The 22269-nt window shown below is 32.3% G+C and overlaps 2 protein-coding genes across 5 annotated transcripts in view; one reads left to right on the forward strand and one right to left on the reverse strand.

Moving 5' to 3' along the window:
* The window catches only part of LOC130442005 (leucine zipper putative tumor suppressor 2 homolog), a 301746-nt gene that overhangs the window by 37576 nt on the left and 241901 nt on the right, over positions 1-22269 (forward strand). The window lies entirely within an intron of this gene.
* LOC130441671 (COP9 signalosome complex subunit 2-like) lies at positions 1638-17976 on the reverse strand. The gene is made up of 5 exons (XM_056775453.1): positions 17550-17976; positions 13944-14225; positions 10671-10858; positions 9215-9448; positions 1638-1964 (listed from the first exon to the last, which is right to left on the reverse strand). Exons 1-5 carry the CDS (start codon positions 17839-17841, stop codon positions 1638-1640), a joined length of 1323 nt encoding a protein of 440 aa, XP_056631431.1. The 5' UTR covers positions 17842-17976.

Here is a 22269-nt window from a genome sequence, read left to right on the forward strand (position 1 = left end):
AAATAAACAAAAATAAATACTTTTTAAAAAATGCAAGTACCCTATTATGACACAGTATTAAATTAAGAATTATTCCGCCCCCCAAAAGCTAAAATGCTATACACGAGTGAATACGAGTATACATTAATTTTAGAGTGAGCTTCCCTGTAAAGTCTTGTTGTTATTGCTTTCAGTCAAAACAATAAAAGCTGCCAAATATATTCATTATAATAGGAAACTCGCCAATTCTTGTAATGTTTCTAAAGAAACATGGTCCATTGTAAATGAGCAACGTTTCTAAAACTAAAGCTTTATCATATGAAAATACATTGAAGCCTTTTATATCAAATAACGCCACCATTGACGTCGATAAATCTGTAAAATTCTTAGGGCTTGTTGTGGACAATTCCTTGAAATGGGAGTTATATATTGCCGCCTTATCTAAAGAATTAAGTTTCTCCTGCTTTGCGCTGAGATCAGTTTCCAAAGAAATGAACTTATCCACTTCCTTAATAATTTATTATGCCCTTATTGAGTCGAATCTCCGATATGCTCTTCCCTTCTGGGATACATGTGATGCGACTCAATTTGAGCAAATCTTCAAACTACAAAAAATAGCTGTTAATAGGTATTTACTCGGACTAAACAGCAGAAAGATCGTTGCACGGCTATCCACTTAGGAACGCGGAGTACGACCTTTACCTTCAATATTATACAATGCAAAAAATGCCCCATCACCAGCCAATTGAAATCAAATCGATATCATCTTTTCTCGCATTCCGCAATAATTTGAGGGCATATTTACTGGAAAGTATCACCTACTCTGTAAACGACTTGTATTCTAAAGCAGGGTCCATACTATGCCGCGGTAGGCCGGGCGGGTCGACCCGGGTGAGCTAAGTCGGGCCGGCACGAAACTACATTATAGTTTCAACATTATAGATTAATTGTAACTGAAGCTGTTCGGGGCCGTTCGTCCCCACTCTATATTTTTGTTCGGCTCGGCTTCCTTTGATCTGTACCTACTTTATGCGGGTTGGAACGGCACGGCCCGGGCCGGCATTTTCTAACCCGGCAAAGCCGCCCGGGGCGTCTACTTCAACGCGGCTTAGGCCGCCCAGGTCAGCCCGCCCGGCCTACCCCGGCATGGTGTGGACCCTGCTTAATAATAATACTTAATTCCGAACATGCTGCATATTGATTTAATTTTTGCTATCGACTTATATATTAATTATTACCTATTACTATTACTTATAATTATGTTACTCATTGTGGGTTTCTTCTGTATTTTGAATGTTTATTTTATTTGTTTTATCTTTATTTAGTCATTTTTATAGTTGTTTTTGTTTTTACAAGCTTTTGTCTGCAAATTGTAATAATTTTTTGACAATAAAGCAATTCTCTATTTGAGCTTTTTGGAGGAAATATTCAATATTTTTTGAGCTATAAAATAGTCAAGGAGTTTGGATTCTATTAAAAAAACCTTCTAAATTTGTGAAAAATATTTATTGTCGATTAAAATAACTGGATTCAAAGAAATAATCAAATTGTACATTTGAAATTACGAAATCTCACTCAAAACTCAAAAATATCGATTAATACAAAAACTCGTTCCTCGACTTACCAAATTCAATAATTGGTAATTGAAATAATATTTTTTAGTCTCCGATAGTCATAGTCAACTTCCCAATTTGTTCGGTGAGTTTTTCCAATGCCAAATATTTACTATTACTGCCAGAAACATTCATAACCAAAGTTTTATTAATTTGGTCGATGCGTCCTTCTATAGCCTCATCGAGGATACAATAAACTAACAACGACTCGACCTCTTCGATACTGATACCCAATTCCTGACTGATGAAATCCAATTTGATACAACGGTACGGTTTTACCAAGGATAGTAAAGCTTTGGATCTAACTAATTTCAATAGGTCTGATATATGTTCATGGATAAAGGGATCTGCCATTAAACTACCTTTGTTTTCCTGTAAAACACAATTTAATTAAATATTAAACAGGACAATTTGAACCCATTTATTTACGCGAATGTAACGTTATTAATAAACGTCTGTCATGGTTAGTTGAATAAAATTTATTAGTTTTTATGTATTACTAAGGAAAATAATTCTGGTCATAGTACAAAAAGTTCAAGAAATAAATATCCTATCAAAACTAAGATATACATAGTGAGTTGTATTTACAAGGGTCTTGTTATTCCGCCGGTATTATGGTGGTATTCACGTTGTTGTCAGATCTTTCCGTTTTCCGGATAAATAATGAACTTTTTTATTCCAAAAAGATATTTTTCGCTTTTCAAAATCATTAAGAAATACTACTATTTTTCATCTAATGTTCTCTATAGCTAAATGCCATAATTTCGGAGTTATAGCTACATTTGCGTTATCTCTGCCGAAGTTAAAATAATACATTTAGTTGGCTGTGACAGCTACAATAACAAATTATTATTGTTGAAGTTTATTAAAAGTAACAATGGATCGTTTATCTGAAAGAGAACGAATTGATATTTGCATGATATTAGAATATGGCGTAGAAGTCAACAAGAAAGTGTAATATCTTTAATAATTTATGTCCTAACCGAAATCCCATAACAAGATCTACTTTCAGTAAATTACTACAAAAGTTTAATTGGTTCAGTTCAGATTTATACAAATCAGGACGCAAAAATACTGCATCAACTGAAAATAAATCCTTAGATGTTTGTGTGCTGTTAGAAGACGATCCACACTTGAGTACTAGACAAATATCCAGGGAACTTGATATTTCGCAAATATCCGTAATGAAAATTTTACGTGATAATAAATTCCATCCATACAAAATAACGTTGGTTCAAGAGTTGTCAGATGACTATTTTGATATACAATTTTAGCAACAAGAATGAGGTTGAGGTATAAAATATCACGCAACGTACTTTCAATACCACAAAAGAAAAATTTTTTATGATTCAAACTATCATTAAAAATTACCTTCCTCAACATCTGATTACCAGGTTAGGTTAGGGTAGTACTGGCAACCTCGAAGTGTATTGGTCCATTGTGTTACACTTTATTCACATGACTTTAGTTAACTAGCCCTCCTATATTTTTCCCTTTTAAAGTTTCCAACACAATAAAGTTTGGTTAACCTTATGAGGATATCATTTGATAAGGTGGACGCCACCAAAAGATGGCAGTGGAGAGTTGGCGTCTATAGCACGTTTTTTCTTACTGTAGGTCATAAGTCAACCCTTAAGCTGTGTTGTAAAGTTTCTTATTTTGGGTGCCTATAGCAAAGTTGCAATTTGAGTTTATTATTGTATTGTGTTCGTTGTGTTATTGTTGAGTTTCGTTGGTTGTGCATTTGGATTTTTTTTTGAGAATCTTTGCACTTGGATATATATTTCATTTCTAAGGTAAGTAGATATTATTACAATTAATATACATCACTTCCCTCTTAGTTAATATATTCAAATTATAAGAGACGTTAGATTGTAAGCTACAGCTTACAATTTCGAAAAAAACTGTATATTTAGCGAACTACTTAGTAAAATGTATTTATATAACAAATAATCATTTCTTCTTTTCAAGATTTTAGGAATGGCTGGAAATAAGTGTGTTTATTTCAGGTGTGGACTAAGTAAGAGATCAAATCCTACAATTAAAATGTACCGATTTCCTGTGAGTGACCCTACCAGATGTCAAAAATGGATCATACACTCGGGTGAGTTATTCTCAAGACAATTATTTGTCATAAAGGAATAAAAAATAGTGAATGTGAATAAATGACTGTTTACAAATGTTCAATACTAAACAAAAGTAGGTATTTAATTATGGTCAAATAAAAGATGATTCGTCCAATAGCTTTTTCTGATAATGAGTTTATTTGTATTATGGTCGCATTGCATATTAAACGAGTACAATGATTTACTATAAATTACAAATCCATTCAATCTTATAAACTTATCAAAAGTACTTGAATCATACCTAACTTTAAACGTAGAAGCCACCTTTGTAGTAAAGACAAACAGAATAGAATAAAACATTTTTGGAAATATTTCAAACTCATACATAAACACAACTAACCGAATACACAATTCGGGAAAATTCTGTCATTCCGACGATGATACAATCAGGGAAATTCCAAATAAGGGTGCTACTAGTATTACTATTTATTTCATTTATGCCCGTTATTGAAATGAAATAAATTCAAGTTTTTGAACATAAAAAAATATTTTACCATAACCATTACAATAAATATGTATGTTAAGATTGATGTTCCTTATTTCATTTAATGCTGTTTTAGCAAACCTAAGTCATAAATCACTAAGAAATGATTTCTCATGTTGGACGTAATGCCTATTAAGAGGAATCTTGAGTACAACATGAAAACAGATTTAATTGAGGGTTTCGAAGATCTGGGCGAGTTTGGAAGAAAGCCTTTTCCTGCCAGTGAAGCTCTAGTTCACATGATCAGAGGAATCTATAGCAACTGGAAAATTCCTATTGCCTACTTTGTATCGAATGGTGGGGTGTCATATGCCTCTTTATGGTGTATAATTACCATGGCATTGGAAAAACTTACTGAGACAAAACTAGACACTATAGGCATAGTATATGATTTATCAACTACCAATCAGAAACTCATAAAGCATTTGGGGGTTAACAAAAACCAACCTTATTTTTTTCATAATGAGAAAAAATATCCGTTTTTTAATGCTCCCCATCTGTTGAAATGCGCTAGAAACAATTTTTTGAACAATAGTTTCATATTTAATGGACAGTTCATATGTTTTTCTGACATTCGAAAAGTTTATGATTTTGATAAAAGGAGCAAAACAGGAAAGGCCTTATTGAAACTGACTGATAAGCACATCAATCCGAATTCTTTCGAAAAAATGAATAATGACATCTTTGGAAACTGGTGAACTTATTTCAAGTACAGCTTAAAACACGGCTAACTTTGTTCTAACCATGAACAATTTATTTGATGCCCTGCATATTACACGTTTATATTCAACAAAACCCTGTAATCGTATTCTGAGCGATACGGATCCAGAAGTGCTAGCAGCTTTAAGCTCAGGATATGATTTATTGGAAAATCTATACAAAGTTGGAAAAAGGGGAAATTTAACCAGACCTGATAGCTTTGATGGTTTTTTTCTCACCATTAACTCCGTTAAACAATTTGCAAGTGATCAAAAAAATGAAGGTTTCAATTATTTATTCACAGGCTAATTCAAGATCCACTTGAAAATCAATTTTGTTTATCGTATAACAGAAGGAAGGTATAACAGAAACCCAACAGTGAAAGCATTTCGAGCTGCATTTAAAATAAATATTGTCGCCAATTTAATGAGTCCCCCTAGAAGTGCTAATGCAGGCAGTCAACTAGAAGATAATGATAATATACTGCTTTTACCAACAGATGACAATGAAGCACTTGCTTCATTAAATTTTGAAGAAGAATCATCATCCGAACAAACGGATTCATCCACCAATTCAATTTCTTCCGAGGTACATCCAAATGACATTGGGAAGCTAGAAAATTGTTCTGTAGTATATTTTAGGGGTTATTTAATTAAAAAATGTTTAGATCGCTTCAATTGCAAAGACTGTAAAGACAGTTTAGAAGCTTCTGATGACATAAACAGTGGACAAGAGCTTCTTATATATTATAAGAATTATTATTTAAATGATAAATGTGCATTGAAAACTCCAACAACATTATTGAAAAATTTCACCATGATAGCTTCGACAAAAAAATAGGGAAAATTTAAGATAATAAAATAATATTAAATTTGAAAAAGAAAATAGCTGGAAAAATAGAAAAAATTCTTCCCGAGTGGTATGCAACAAATGCAATCTGTTGTAGTCATAGGCAATACATTTTCAATTTATTATTGCGAACTCAGATTTTCAAATATTGTGAAACTTTATCAAGTTAAAAACTAGACAAACTAAAAATATGATAAATTATCAATAATTCAGCATAACCTAATTGAACAACCAATATATTTTGTATGTTTCTTATGGTATATTCTTTTTGTTTTTTTTTTGGTAAATCAATACAATCTTTTTTATATCAACGTTTCGGTAGCGTTGATCCAGCTTCCGTTATGAAGAATAATGTTTTATAAAATTGTTGGTCCCTAGCTGACATTAATGAATAAATTCGAAAACTAGGACATCAATAATATTATATATAATAAGATGGCTTAAGACTCATGCAAAAAATTGTCGTACATTTTTCAATGTCCATTCACAATAGATTATATTTTCGATAAAAGGTGAATATTGAAATATTTGTGTGGATTGTGGTTTCATATCCAATATTCAACAACAAAAAGAATAATGAATAACCAATAATAATCAATGTTTTTATTTATAGTAGGTGTTTCAATTGTAAATGTGATTACTGGACCCAAGAATATCTACAGGTCATCGCGAGTAGATTCTACATGTACTACATTTTTGGAGTTTTACAGTTTACTTCTTAACGGAGATTCAAGTTGTTTAGTGGATTTTGTTCATTTCTTTCTGTGGTCAAAATTAAGAGCTACTTTGTATATATTTTCTTGATAACACATAGACCAAATGGGTCGGGTACTGGTTATAAAAAAAATAATTTCCAGAAAACAAAAATATTAAAATGTGAATAATGTTCCGAAGCAACACTATCATACTTTTTAATAAACATTTTGAGAATTTGAAAAAGTTTTGAAAATTACAATAAATTTACTCAATTTGTTGGCCATTCGAATTTCCCACTAACAATGTTGTAGCTGTAAAATGCACAAGGAATATATACAGGACCGTACTACTTGTAGTTTCTGATAATTTTTCCAAACTCTTAGTCTATAATTATTATCATTTTATATCAACAATTTCATAAAAAGTGTAGTTATTATTGTTACTTTATTTAATATTTCTGTTCAATATTTTCCAATAAATTCATTTACTAAAACTTTGAGTGTTTTATTAAGTTATCTAATATGAATGATGCAATTACCTCAGAGCAAAAATCCGTGATTCCTGACGTTTATGCCAAAATCTAACATTTTTCTATTTACATTCATTTATTTCAATTTATACAGATTGTACCTCATAACTTCACATTGTATTGAAAAAAAATTTTAACTCAACCTACTCTATTTATATTGAAATCCGTCTGTTTACAATTTAACTAAAAGTCCAAGCATTAGGTAATGCCATAAGATGTTTATTGTCCAACCGACCTCTGACCTGTTGGATGCTAAAAAATTATCATCTAGGTATATTCAGTATTATAAGTAACAAATAGATTTAGTAAGTTCCGAATATCGACGACGGTATTTCTTCAAGAAAGGACATATTGCACAATTGCAGAATTCTACAATGTCATTAATTGAATTATTAGTACGATACTGTATTATGATACATTTAGTATATTTCATCCTGTTACGTTTAAAATATTAGTATAGTTAAAACTTTATTTATTCTTTTTGTTTTTATCAAATATATAGCAGAACAAAATCAAAAATATTTTTCCCAGGAAGAAAGGGGAAAATGGATAAATCACATAAATCAACTGAAAGTTAAAAAAAAATATACAAAATAGCCAGGACTTATTTTTTCGCCTCTTCAAAATATCATAAAAATATAAATGTTTCTAAAATACATTCATGACCGAGATTCCGAAATCGCAAATTCATAGTATTTCAGTCACCAAAGGATAGGTATATATTTTATATACCTTTGTGCAAGGATCCTTCTTTCTATCCCAAATTTAAGTGATTAACAGATTAATGAAAAATTATTTGTTTCCTTTGCTAGTGCTACACGAATTCATTACAAAAATCTTTTTTTTACACATTGAAATTAGTGACAAATAATTAGTACTGAGATTTTCGGCTCGAGATGAATAAATGTATTAACATTATTAGTAACATGATATTTCAAAATACGTCCTATCTATTGTAAAGGTTTCTATTTGTAAGAATAGGTAATTTGTGTCACTGTCGTAATAAAAAGTAAAATCGGCAACAATGTACTGTCGGTTCGAATTTCGAAGATAAGCTACGGGTCATTTTTATGAAGAACGAACGTAAAAGTAACTAGACGGCGTGCAAAATTACCTCAAATGGTTTTAACATTGCCACTGTTCTACTATCCTATTCTTTATACAATGCTTTCACTAACTATAAACGTTTGAAGGCTGATTGAAAATATTTTCAAAGACCTGATTATTGATAAAAGTTGTTAAAAGTTATCAAATGATTAATAAAACTTGATAATTTATTATATTTTGCTTCATTTGATCCTAGGCTCTGCTTCAACTGACCCTGCCATGGAGACCCTTGAAAAGACATTTTTTTTCAATATACAAGTTTACTTCGAAAATAAATAGCCATTTCAAACATTTCCTTTTAGTAGAGGACACACGATCTTTTACTTAATATAAACTCGTGGCCATAAATAACGCACCACCCTTTATTTCAATATCAAAACCTAAAATGTTAATCTTTTGTGTTTCTTTTTTATTCTATCACAAAAAGTTAAAGTATCTTAAATGTTAGCGATAAAATGTAGTGAAATTTTTTATCAGCCAATAACTGTTTCTGTGGTTTTTTAAAATTTTAATTTTATGGATATTTTAATGTTTAAGTTTTATTTACTGATGAGACAAGAATCAGTCTAAAAGGTCCAGATGGACGTAATCAAATTCGAAGACGGCGAATCTTGTATCATTCCCAAGGAGCCGTTCCAAGGAGGGTCTATCATGTTTTGGGGAGGAATTTGTTTTGATGCCCGCACAGAATTAGTGTCTTTTCCGTCTGTAGCCGCCTTAACTGAGGTACTATGAAGATTAATATTCTCTTCCGACATTTTGCATTCTTTGACGAGTAGAAACGGAGCGCATGTCAGTATAACACAGGAGCGGATCCAGTCTCAACATTAGGAAGGGCAAATTTTAGATATTTAAAAGCTATTTTAGAAAATCGGGGGAATAGAATTGTTCTTAATTAATACACCATATAGAAAGAATATTAGGAACTATATTTATCGACATTTAACATTTACTGGTTTCTGCTCTGTCTGCTGAGACCTACTTCTAAAGTGTTATAGCTTAACTAATCCCAATGCTATTTTTTCAATATTTGACATGAGATTAATTGAATTGTTTATTTATCTCAGTTCTTTAATTATCGTAAATAATAAAATAGGTGAAAATATTCGTTTATAAAATAAAAGGTAATTACCTGAAATATCTTCTCAAACGCCTTCATGTCATTATTTTGGAAAGCAGATATTAAATCTGTCATTGTCTTTACTTCCGGCTCGTTTTTATAAGGTTTCGCTTCTTGAGAATCGAATGGATTTATAGCGGACGTTAGTAACATGCTGGTAAGAATTAAATATTTCAGGCAATTTATTCTGCGTGGATTACCGGCTTCGTCGTAATTTTTGAAAGCTTCGAAAAAATCCGTATAAGCCTTGAAAAAAAAATTTTAAAATTGTAAAAATTTGGTCTGATGTAATCAGTATCGTTATATAGTTTTAATTCGAATTCATTGTTTTCTTAGACAATTTTTATACTCATGGTAATAAGGTCCATTTCCTATAAATGTATTGACTCCAGCTATCGAAATTTACTGTTGTATAGAAAAAAGAGGACGTTGCATCATATCTTTTCTATTCTATGCTTCGAGAATTCGCTCTCCTATCCCAGTCCATTCTCTAATATTCTTCAGCCAAGAGGCTTGTTTCATTCCAATTAGTCTACGACCTTCAACTTTACTCATCATAATCAACTGGAGGATACTAAACCGGCTACCATGCATTATATATTATTATTCCAGAGTTGAAATGTCAAATTATCATTAGAGAAGAGTGATCTCATTTTAAAAAATGTTGTACGAGCTACCTCAATTCTACCTCTATTCATTTAGACTAAAAAACTCTGCACTCACTATCAACTTTACGTTTTTGTGACATTATGCCAAAATCGTAACAATTATGGAACTCGACACAATTATGGATATCGCACGCGCATGGCACAAACAAATACACAATACCTTCAAAATAATTACTTCGCAGTACAATTAAAATCCTTTTTCCAACCGTATCGCTTCGATTACTCGACTCAACCGACTCACGTTGCTCCGACGCACTCGATTTATATGGTTAAGGAAGGCTCTAGTCTAGACTCGAAACGCGTGGAAGATTCTATTGTTCTCGACATACATAATAGGATATTTCCGATTGCTTCCAAGATATGGCGATACTGTCCTCTCTCGCTTGTCTAGGCACGTGCTGTTCTTGAAATTACTTATAAACATCCGTAGAATTGAGAGTAAGAGTATTTAAACAATTCGTAGAGGAATCGAATGAAGTCTAAAAGCTATAAAAAAATGATTCTCCTTTCTGTGACACATCGAGATGGCGGTCCTTATTGATACCGCCCCGGGACGGTATCTTTGACGTAACTGATTTAAACTTTACTTTTTTTCCGATTCTAATATGTTTTGTTAATTCTATCGAACACCTATTTCCAAAATTTTTTCTAATATTGCATTTTCAACACTCTCACTAAATCTCTGGTCAATTCTGAAAAATAATTTAAAGGTATTGGAGCTCAATAAAATTAACTGTTAAATCTCATATCCCAAAAAATTATTTTCTTAGCGAGTTTATTGAAACATCTAGTAAATTCACCTTCTCGTAGTCTCCTGATTTAAGATGCATTTTCCCACCGCATTCTCTAATAACGCTCATGATAAGAGGATGCGGAATGGCGGATCGAACTTTAAGGCTGCGTTCGTATAATTCTCTGAGCTGTTTGTGATTTTTTTGTTGCGTGTACATCTGAATCTCGAGCGCATATATTTCAAGAAGTTGAGTTCCTGAAAAGCCCAATAAAATTCATAAATTGGAAATCAGGCTGGTGAAACATAGGTTGAATTAAGTAGACGAAACCGTTGAGCAATTGTTGTAAAACTTTGGCGCAATCGTGGCACATACGGTACAAACTTAACACATTGTGGAGCGAACGCTATGCTTAGGAGCGCTTTTAATATGTGTAGTGGTAGAGTGAAGTGAAATGTGAAAAAAGTGAATAAAAACTGAGACAGAGTCAGACCGGAAATGTGTTAAGTCAACTGTGATCTGTGATAAAACCGTTGTATTCTTTCTAAGAAGAAAAATGATTGAATTCGTTTATAAGGACGAAGAAAGTGATTTGGAGCTCCATAATTTCGTTTTGAAGTATAATGTCTATTTTTATAAACCTGCGTTGTAAAAACAAGGTGTAGATGCAAAACTGCGAAGATTAATCGAGATGACTATGAGCGACAGAAAGGTCAGCATCTAAAGAGAATCTGATGAGTTTATGAAGGAGAAAGGCAAGGCGACTAGATATCGGCAACACTACTCAACTGATGATAGAGAACTTGTAACCAAAAGAAGATCTATAGTGTAGACAATGTTAAAAGAGATTGTAACAGAAATAAAGCGAATGTGTTTGTAAATCAAAGAGAAAAAACAAAAATAATAAGATTTTGAAAGCAGTTTTAAGGTGGATAAGTTCAAGCTAGCGAATATGAGTTCATGGAAGTAGAAAAGTTTAACTATCTCGGCGTTATGACCAATAATTAAGGAGGGAGGAATACTGAAATAGAAGTAAAAATTATATAAATATATAAATAGAGCCTTTAATACTAACAGGAACGAACGAAAATCGGTATATATCAAATGATGATTAGAGCAGTAATTATATATTCAGCTGAAACAAGAAATGATGAGGAAAAATTGAGAAGAACGGAAAGAAAGATAATCAGAGCAATAATGGACCTAGTAAAAATCAGTGAAGATATAAGATAACTGACAAACTCAGCGGCAAAGATGTGAAAAACAAAAACAAAGTTTAGCGAGTTAAGTGGCTGAGGCATGTTTAGGTAGAAGAAACAAAGTCTATAGCATACAATATAATGCAATGGATTCCCAGTAGTAGAAAAAGACGCTGCCGGTTAAAATAGGTTGAAGATAATTTAAGCAGAGTAAGAGCTAGAAACAGGCAAGAAACGATAGGAAACCGGAAGTTGTGGAGGAAATTGAGAAGGTGTAGAGATGGATTATAGGGACTGATCCACCTCAACAAGATGATCTATTTTGCAACGCAACATGACTAGAGAAGTTAAACCATCACAATTATTATAAAAGTGGTTGAGGAATAGATATACCTTATAATTTTTTATAAAAAAACTAGACACACTACCACATTTACCATAGTATAATGTAAAACTTGACAAGCTGCGTAAAAATAATTTCGTTAGAATACATAGAACAAAAGCAACCAAAATAGCCTCTATGTAAAACATCTGTCAAAAAATAAAAATTTGCAGAAAACAGAAACTTGAGTACAAAGCCTTGGAAGATAATGTACTGTTGGGAATCATTGTTTCGAAATGTTTACGGAAAAAGTAGAGAGAAAGAAAATATAACATTCATCCACTTAACGCGAAGAGAATTACATGTGGAGATTTTCACGCATTATTTGGTTTTCTTAGAAATCACGATGAAAGGTTATTTTTATACTTTAGAATGAGTATCTTTTCATTTGACGCTATGGCTATTTCAGTTGAAGAGAGGATTGCAGTATATTAAGATACTAGAATACTCTTTACATTCTGAAGCGGCGGCCGTGTTTGAATTTCATTCATAAATACTTCAGAATCAAATATTTTTTCTACTTTTAACGTTTTCTCGTGATCTTTCCGTTAACAGAAGAAGCTTTCCCTGGGTGGAAGATCTCATTAGAGATTAAGCCCGTCGTTGAGATGTGTTTCAATGCGGTGAGAATGTTTTTGGGAGAAGTGAGATATTTCTTTTTTAATTTACTTCATTTGAAGGCCACAAACAGAAACGTCGTTAGGTACACACCATGGAGCATATACAATAAATCTGAGTACTTTTGACTGAAATCTCTCTAGAAGTGCTATATTTCAGTTGGATGCATTGACACCATAAGTCCAGATGACTTGCTATATTATCAAATTGTTGTTGATTACTAGGACTAGGACTCTAGAATTAGGAAAAGGTTGTTCGGGAGGTTGGTTCTAATTTTGTATAGTAGTCTGTCGACCCAAACTTTGATATAATTGGATGTAAAGTTGTTATTTAGTCTTGGATTTTGACTGGAAAGTTTCTGTCACGCAAGTAGAACTCTGGAATTAGTAAAAGGTTGTTCTGGAGGTTTGTCCTAATTTTATGTAGTAGTACGTCGACTAAAACCTTGTCGAAAGCCTGGGAGATTTATAAAATGACGCAATCAGCCGCAAGCATGGCCCCCTCCATATCAATCAGTGCAATACATCATTGCGATCTGGCCGTATTGTTCGTGTCGCCGCGACCAAGTCGCATGCGTGGCCATCGAATTGAAGAACAACAAATATTTTCGTTCAAATGATGCTTGCATTATTTTCCAAGCCCACTACAATTCGAACATCCCACGAGTCCGAATAGGAGTTTTTTTGGTAATTTGGATTATCAAGATTCTACTGCACTTTTTGATTCAAATTGATTCAAGTTTCATTTGTCGTAGTATATATTTGGGAAATCTACTTTTTTTGGTTATCAAGCCCAGTCTGCAAAGACGATAAAATTCTCAAAAGTTAAGTGAGTTTGATATGTTACGAATTTACAGATTTACGCTAGTTTGTCCTTCAAAGAAATAGTTAAGAGGATGTACTGATATTGGACTACGGTAGAGAATTATTGTTGGTTATGGAATCACGAAAAGGAGCTTTTTCGCTTTGCAGAGGACCGTAAAGCTTTTGCCAAGGTGATCCTCAATGTCGGAAAAACCGGACAAGGTACATAAAACAAGAATGGAATAACGTATAGCTAGTACAAGTCGTGCTAGAAGAATATTTGAGCTGCAACTCGGCAGGCAAGCTGCAACTTGGGTCACCTGCCATAAATGTATTTTACCTTTATGTGGATCAATTTCATGTAAATAAGGATTGCACGTGAGCTTCAGTTGTTTTATAATGCTGGCTACTTTGGCAAACTCTCCCATTTCTAAATAAACCTTGCCAAGTTTAGTATTTGTCTTAAACCATAATCTGTCATTTTTGGCAGTTTTTAAGGCTGATAAAGTAGTTTCGTAAAAATTTTGTAAAAGTTCTATATCTTTCGAAGTTGAAGTGTAGTCTAATATGGAGTTTATTGCCTTTTCTCCGTGGTTCTTCGTTACTGCAGCATTGATGTAACCTAAAATATTACAATACTTACAACTATTATTATAAGAGGGAGTTCTATACAATGCAAGGGTGGTCTGATGGGCACTTATCCCACAAAAGAAAAACAAAAATTTTGAAAATGTTGCTCCAGCTCCTTTAACCCCTTTGATAAATACATTTACCTAAAGTGTGCGAAGTAGGCGACGATGACTTCCTCAAGAAGTCGCCAAATATTGATAAGCACTACCAGGGGGAAGACCTGATGCGTTATGATGGGGGGAAGAGCTAATTTTCGCCGAATGCGGCGGTTTATTTTCTTCGTTTAGTTGTCGAATTGGCTCAATACTTTGACATGGTACAGGCCTGGGAACTTTTTCCTCTTTACCAGGTGGTTGAAATAAATTACACTTTGGGAATCTTGGGGAATTTTGTTGGTGATTTCCCTGTAGATAGTATTCGCTATCTTCGAAGCACGGTTGGTGGTTAAAATCCACTGTTCAGACTATTTCCTGGTCTGTAGTGTATAACAGTGGAACCTTTGCATCGACAATTGTCATAAAATGATGTAGATTATCCTTTGGATGGCGCTTAAACTGTTCTGAAATAGTCTCGCGGTCGCACATAAAAAAATGCGACATCCATCGCACCGACAAGTTTCTCATGCCCAAATTTCATGCAAAATATGACCTCCGCGATTTATTAAAATGCCTACTTTCTCACTTCTGAGTTGGCGATCTGCCAATACAAAATTGTGGATTTTGTCACGTTATACTCCTAAGCTAATTAGAATTCGACGTTCGACTAAGTTGAAATTCGTTAAAACAATTTTTGCAGTGGGCAGCATCCACGAGCTCTTTCGTTTCACTTCGCGATTTCTTGATCAAAAATAAGAATCACCGACCAATATTGTATCTATTTTTTAAAGAATGTCGACAAAGCTACGAGTCCTATTCAGCCGTTCAGTAGCCGTTTACAAGAATTTAGTACACGATAGTAAATTATTCTTGCCATCGGAGAGCTAGTATATTCTGACTGCCAAAACCCAAATAACATGCAAACTTTCTTATGAAATACAAGGGTTGACATCTTTGCTTTGAACGTGAGCCACTTTATTTTTCATTATCCCTTAATTTTAACATAATGTTCCCATCGATGTTCTAGCATCTAATATTTCTAATGCGCCTCGAAAGAAAAATTTTTCAATACTCACTTATTTACTACACATATGATCTCATTATCTGAAGATAATTGTTCACGAGGCAAGTGCTCTTTGAGTATGGGAAACAGCTTGAAGGAAAGAAAAAATCTAGATAATCTTGCTGATTCTCATCTAATTTGGTGCTAACTTGACATATTGTGGCCGTTGCAAGGGATGACCTGTGACTGGGTGCGTTCTCCTGCTCACCTATGCGAAGTCCCTTCAGTATTGACAAGATAAGCTCCTGTAATTGAGGCCCTCTTTTACAAGATATAATACAGCAGATTCCTCTAATGTATCCACCAGATCGTCACAAATTTGTGTTGGGATCAGTTTCTTTAAACACGAGTATTTAATTACCACGCCCACGCTTGATACTGAGATGTGATTCGAATTCAATCTTCTACTATATGCACGTTTCAACTGGTTTCTATCGTGAAAGTATGCATAATAGATTGCAATGATACATATTTGTTTTGAGTTCGCGATCTTTCTTATTTACTATACATATGATCTTATTATCTGAAGATAGTTGTTCACGACGCAAGTGCTCTTTGACTATTGGAAACAGCTAGAAGGGAAGAAATCTAGATAATCTTGCTGATTCTCATCTAATTTGGTGCTAACTTGACATATTGTGGCCGTTGCAAGGGATGACCTGTAACTGGGTGCGTTCTCCTGCTCACCTTTGCGTAAGTCACCTTAGTATTGGCACGATAAGCCCTTTTTTACAAGATATAATACAGCAGATCCTTCTAATGTATCCACCATATCGTCAATATGTGTTTAGGTCAATTTATTTAAACACAAGTATTTGATCACCAAGCCCTGCTCTGCAAGATCCATATTGATACTGAAATGTGACTCCGAATTCTTTCATTTCGCAGAATCAACTTCCAGGAAACTTCTTTTTTGTCTATAACGTCCACGTGATGAGCTGAAGTACCATTGTGTGAAAATCAGATCTTTTACTGAATATTAAGTGGAAACCTAACAGATACGGTATCATTTAGAAATATTAGGAACATCATTATTTCGCTTCTTAGCTCACACTCTATAAAGACGTTCATCGACGATTTTTTCTATAAATATTTTTAAAACTAAACTGTATCAATCAACTTGGAATATGTAATTATCTATTTACTGTTTATTCATAAACAGAGTGTTTATTATGTATAGATTTAAATAAAATGTAAATACTAGCATATTATCTAGATAAGGAGAATATCGTTACTCGCAATTTTTGCTGATAACCTTTCTGTATAATTTGAGTAATAATACAGGGTTGTCTGACAAGTTTCCGACCTAATAAAAGACCGAGATACTACAGATTTGGTGAATACTGTGGCTGACCAACCAATTCGAAGCGCAATTCGTGAATTTTAGCCGTCTTATGAGAAGGTGCGTTACCCTGATGGAAAAGCAGTCTATTTTTCTATAAAGTTATCAAGCAATTACACGTAATACTTTTCTGTTATTATTCTACTTTTCTGAAGATAATTTATGACCGCAATCCCATGAACAACCCAAAAAACGGTCACCATCACTTTTCCGGCCGATGATACCGCCTTTGCCTCTTTTGGAACAGGTTTGTTCTTAATAATCCACTGCCTTAACTGCTTTTTGTTCAATGAGTGTAGTGAAGGAAGATGTTTGCAGTGAGAATAACTGAGGACATGCGCATAGAGTTAATGACTTTTTACGTCAAAAGCCAACAAAAGCCGTTCAAGAAAATATTGAGTATCTATTATTATAATATGTACAAAATAAAATTCACTTCTCAATCGGAGTTTATAACCAATTATCAACACTATATATTTTCAACCGATCAAACTAGCCATCTAGCGACAAATTTAAAACTCAAAAATATTTCTTGCCTTCAACATGCTTTAGTAGCAAGAAACATTATTCTTTGCTGCCTTCCATAATCATAATGAAACACGACATCACACATCATAACTCAAAAGCGAACATGCGCAGACCGAGCTGTTATCCCTTCCAAAAACAATTAACTCAAATTTTACTAGTGGCAGACAGAGTCTAGTATTTAGGAAAGTAAATAACTTTCCATCATCAATGATTAAATCACTGATTTAAAATTTGATTTTATTGTGTGCCAATTTCGAATAGATAAATTATACTATTTCAAATACGTACCTAATAATTCTTTATATTTTTTCATAGTTTCGTCGTAATTTTTCAGTTGAAAATTTATTTTTACTAATTGCTTCAAGGCTTTGAACCCCCATTCTCCTTTATGTTCTCCTTGTAAATCTAGAACTTTTTGGAATGCTAGAACAGAGCTTTCAAGTGTTTCGTCCCCTTTGAGACTTTTAGCTATATAATATTGATTTTCTAAATCCACATCAGGTTCTGAAGTACTCTCTTCAGAATATTCAAGACCGTAGTCTCCGTATTCCTCATCATCATCGTAGAAAAAATCTTCCATAATTAGCGTAGAAAATCTCACCAAATTGAATTTGTACTTTATAGACAGATTTGACAGCTTTGACGTATGATTATACAAGTGCGTTCATAAAATCGAAACGCTAACGAGAGATATTGAAACGACATTGACATTCGCAGTGACAAACAAATCAAAAATCGTTGTTTTGACTTGCAATTTATAAGTAATTAATTACAATATCACATAAGTAACGAGAGGTTATCTACGACAAACCATGAAAGAGTAGCTCGAGTGGTTTTTTAAGGATTAAATTCAAATAGAAATTTGAGTAAATTACAATTAATAACGAACGCATAATGATTGAATTGAAAGTTAATTGTAGACAAAGATATTTAGAAAAACTAAGAAATAAATGATATATTTTTGTTTAACTTGGTAATGTGAATATTGATAAGGCAATTCTGGGTTGACGTATGTAAATTTTTGATACAATCACGGTTGTGTCTGTTTTAATACCAGATAAAGCTTCATTTAAGTGGAGAATATTTGCAACAGTGAAATTGGTTTCTTGATTCTCATATGATGTGAAAGTTTGGTTCAAGAAATTGTTATTATCAGTTTCTTGTAAGATTCGTGAAGCATAATTTATTTATATGGTGAGAGAATTGCTCACCTTCGGCAACAGCAGTGGATTTCCTTCCTCCAATGTTTTAATTGAAGAATGTCTTCACCTGGATGCGGAGAACTTTGATATATACTCGTAATCAGAAGTAGAATTTATATTGTTTATACCAACAATCTGGTATCCTGATGACTAGAAACTCTAACTTTATATCAATTTTCATGTTATACAACTCTTCTCTTCGACAATATCCAGCTATTTCCAGTATTAATGTAACCAACGAATGAATAATTAAAGTAATGAAAAACTTATCCAATTTCCAAAATTTTCAACTCAAACATTAAATATTTGTCGTCTGGACCATTCAATATAAACTTGTTTATTTCCTCTCTCGAGAATTTATTAGATCTTTTAGGTTTGTACCCAACCGATTTTCGTTTCATAAATGTTATGAATTTGGCGTATTCACTCAAATGTACATTATCATTTATAACGAAAGTTGTTTTTTTGCTTTTAGTTTAGAATAGCTGGACCATAGTATGGACGACTTGAATTTCTTAGACCTCTCTTCAAAATAAGTTAATAGCACGCGTTCTATAAAGCTGTGAGTTTTATTCTGGTTCCGCTATTTCATGAATTTCATTTTCTTTTGGATATTTTTCTTTGGATTTTTCTGAAAACAATTCTAATGTTGCCATATTTGCCATTTCTATGATTTCTTCAGGAAAATATTACTTTTGTTCACTCTAACCATAAACAACTGCTTCAAGGTATTTTAAAGATAGGGCTTGTGAAAATAATTTCTTAAGTTACGTTGAGGATCAAATTGATTTGCGATTTTTAGATATTGTTTGATCCACCGAAAAAAATAACGTCGCCAAGTCTTTAATTGCTTATTTATACGTCATAACTATGATAAATTCTACTCGCTAATTTTATAATGAATTATACAGAATGTCACGCATAAGAACCGACACAGAAATAGGGTCTCAAAATAGGGCCCATAATTTGAAAAAAATCGAATTATTTGTCTTTAACTTAAAAATACGAGATTTGGTATGTATGAGACTATTGAGAGCATTGAGTAAAGATGAGTAGAAGGCGACTAGACCATTCTGAAGAGTTAATTAAAGGTGACTTAACAAAAAATTTCACAGAGGTAAATTGACTCTAATCGTGATATTTTGGATTTCTGTTCTGTGTCGGTTCTTATACAAGACACCCTATGTAATCAATAATATTTTAAACAGTGTATTGAACAAAGCATCGCCATATGGCAAAAAAAGGTTTTAGTTACCAAAAGTAAATAGAAAAAATTCCAGAAGTGTGAGAAATGACCAGAGATTAAAAATAAAAGTTACAAAAAGGATTAAACAAATTACGGACCAAGAGTCAGTTACGAGTAACCAAAAATAAATAAATTCGGTGTGAATAGTAACCCAAAGATAAAAATATGAAGTACGAGTTAATGAAAGACAAGTAAAGTCCTGAAACATGTAGAGGGTAAAATATTGGTCTGAATTGTCAAGGAGACTCCGTAAATATAAACATTCTTCACTTTCAGATTAAAGTAGTGCAATTGAACATAACCTAGATAGGCTTTTTTTTTTAGAAACTAACGTTGTAAGGTATCGTTGTTTAGTATCCATCAATCAAATATAGGTACACTTGTAAACATTTAATTGTAAGTGGAAGTGTAAACAGTGTGTTCATTATGAATATCACCAAAGGTTCCAAAAATTCAAACTTAATCTACCCTCATTATTTTTTTTATTTCATATAGTGTACGATAATACGTTACGATTGGCGCCCAACGTTTTCTCTTCTTCTTTTCAATCAATTAATAGAAATCGTCGAACATTACAATTCATTGGCACCCAACTTGGGGCCACGGAGCAAACATTAAAATATATTGTAAGAAATTAGATCAAATTATAGGCTCTCTTTACATTGATTTATTTTAGAACTGCAACTGGGAAACAATACAAAGGGCAACGAAATAAAATATCTCATGCTATTAAAAATTTATCACAAAAGTCGTTGAAGTATAGTTTTTGATCAATATACTAAGTGTAATATTTCACCCATCCTCAGCCTTGTAGTGCTCATTATTTTGAGATCTTAAGCACAATTTTGTAATGGAAGATCTTGAGGAAACTGTTGTAAGCGAGTGTATCATAAATATTTAATTCTTTCTCAATTATGTTATAAAAAATAGAATTGAAAACATAAATTGAAAATTCAATTCTTATCATAAAAAAGTTCTATTTACAATTGAAAATGAACAAATAAATAAAATTCATACATCATCAGAACAAAATAGTATAGAGCAACATAGTCCACAACATATTTTCCAGAAAGAGATAAAAAATATTACAATAAATCAAGGAACCAAACAGAAATTAAACTTAGGAGCGCAAAGCATTCATCTTTCCCAACTTTCCCTAGAATTATCGAATTATTTCAATAAATAATATGATACTGATATGAGTCATAAAGGACATAATAAATTATCCAATTATTTCACTAAACTAAAATCTAAAACGCCAAAGAATAAAAGAAGTAAAAGCATATATTAAGTACCTTGTTATGATTGTTACAGAAGGCAGACATCTCACTATATAGAAAATAGGTTGAAAAGTCATCAATGCAATGAAAAAAGTAATAAAACTGCATTAACAAACTATGAAATATCAAATATATTCAATTATAAAAATCCAAAAATTCTTGAAAAAAACGAGAATTTTTAAAAATGTTACACACACATAAATCTGTAACGGATAAAAAAAAGACCTAAGGAATGAGTATAAAATTTAAAGTTCTTCTTTATAAATTTTAACGCAACTACGAATAATTCAATTTTATTATGATATCATATTAATTTGAGATATAACAACCGAGGAAAAATTATTGACTGTGTTTAAAAGAGATTTTATGTTATTTATATTTTGATAAATGCCGAAATAGGTCGAAATGTCATAATTTTTACCTGTGTCAAGATGTTTAAAAACAAACAAAAATAACAATAGAAACAAGGATCAATAAACTCCATATTTATATCAAGTGTCATTTTGAATGTTGTATTTTGAGTCTCATGAAATTAATAATTTGAAGACACTACAATTATCGATTGATTAATGTGAGTAAATTTGAATATTGATATACTTTCATATATTGTACATATTCTTACATTGAACTTTGACAATAGTTTCAGTCGTCGATAATAAATACGTATTCGAAAGTTCTGAACAAATATTTAAATACACTTTGGTGTATTTGGTATGGTGGATTGCCATAGTCCCACAAATATCAAGTTCATAAAGTAGTTGGCAGAGACTTGGTTTCAAGTTCAATTTTAAAAAAATCTCTGCCAAATTAATAAATGTGATTTTCGAGTTATTGCAATGAAATACCAAAGTTTATTTTTCAATATACAAATCCAAATGAAAAAATGTGCAAATCTATGTTGAATTTATTCCTAAAAAATCCAGTTAAATGAGTAAATTTCATAAAAATTGTAGCAGAGTCAGAATTGAAAAAAAAGTTTGACGAAAACCTATTTTATACATCTCTTTTCTGAATTACCACACCTCCATATATGTAGGTACATTTTTGAAATATTGTTTCCTTAAATTTCCAACAAAACAATAAACTACTGGGCGTAATCAAGTAACTAAATATTTTTGTTTATCAAACTCGAATTTTTACTAACAAAAAATGTGCGCCTATTTCGATTTATAATCACATATTTTCTCTTTACATTCTAGGTAAGAGAATACGAAGAGTCCAAAGTTGATTACTAACGAAATTAATAACGTGTTTAAAATATCACGATATCAGCTCATATA

The sequence above is a fragment of the Diorhabda sublineata genome, chromosome 3 (assembly GCF_026230105.1).
Source record: "Diorhabda sublineata isolate icDioSubl1.1 chromosome 3, icDioSubl1.1, whole genome shotgun sequence".
In the NCBI taxonomy this organism is placed as follows: domain Eukaryota; kingdom Metazoa; phylum Arthropoda; class Insecta; order Coleoptera; family Chrysomelidae; genus Diorhabda; species Diorhabda sublineata.

Excerpts from the sequence above, each read along its gene's own strand:
- LOC130441671 (XM_056775453.1), bottom strand. The coding sequence starts at position 17,841 with ATGGAAGATTTTTTCTACGATGATGATGAGGAATACGGAGACTACGGT. Across the intron at positions 10,859-13,943 it reads TGAAATTGATCCACATAAAG|GAACTCAACTTCTTGAAATA; the intron begins GTAAAATACATT and ends TGGGCTTTTCAG. Across the intron at positions 9,449-10,670 it reads AATCAGGAGACTACGAGAAG|GCTTATACGGATTTTTTCGA; the intron begins GTGAATTTACTA and ends TTTTTTTTCAAG.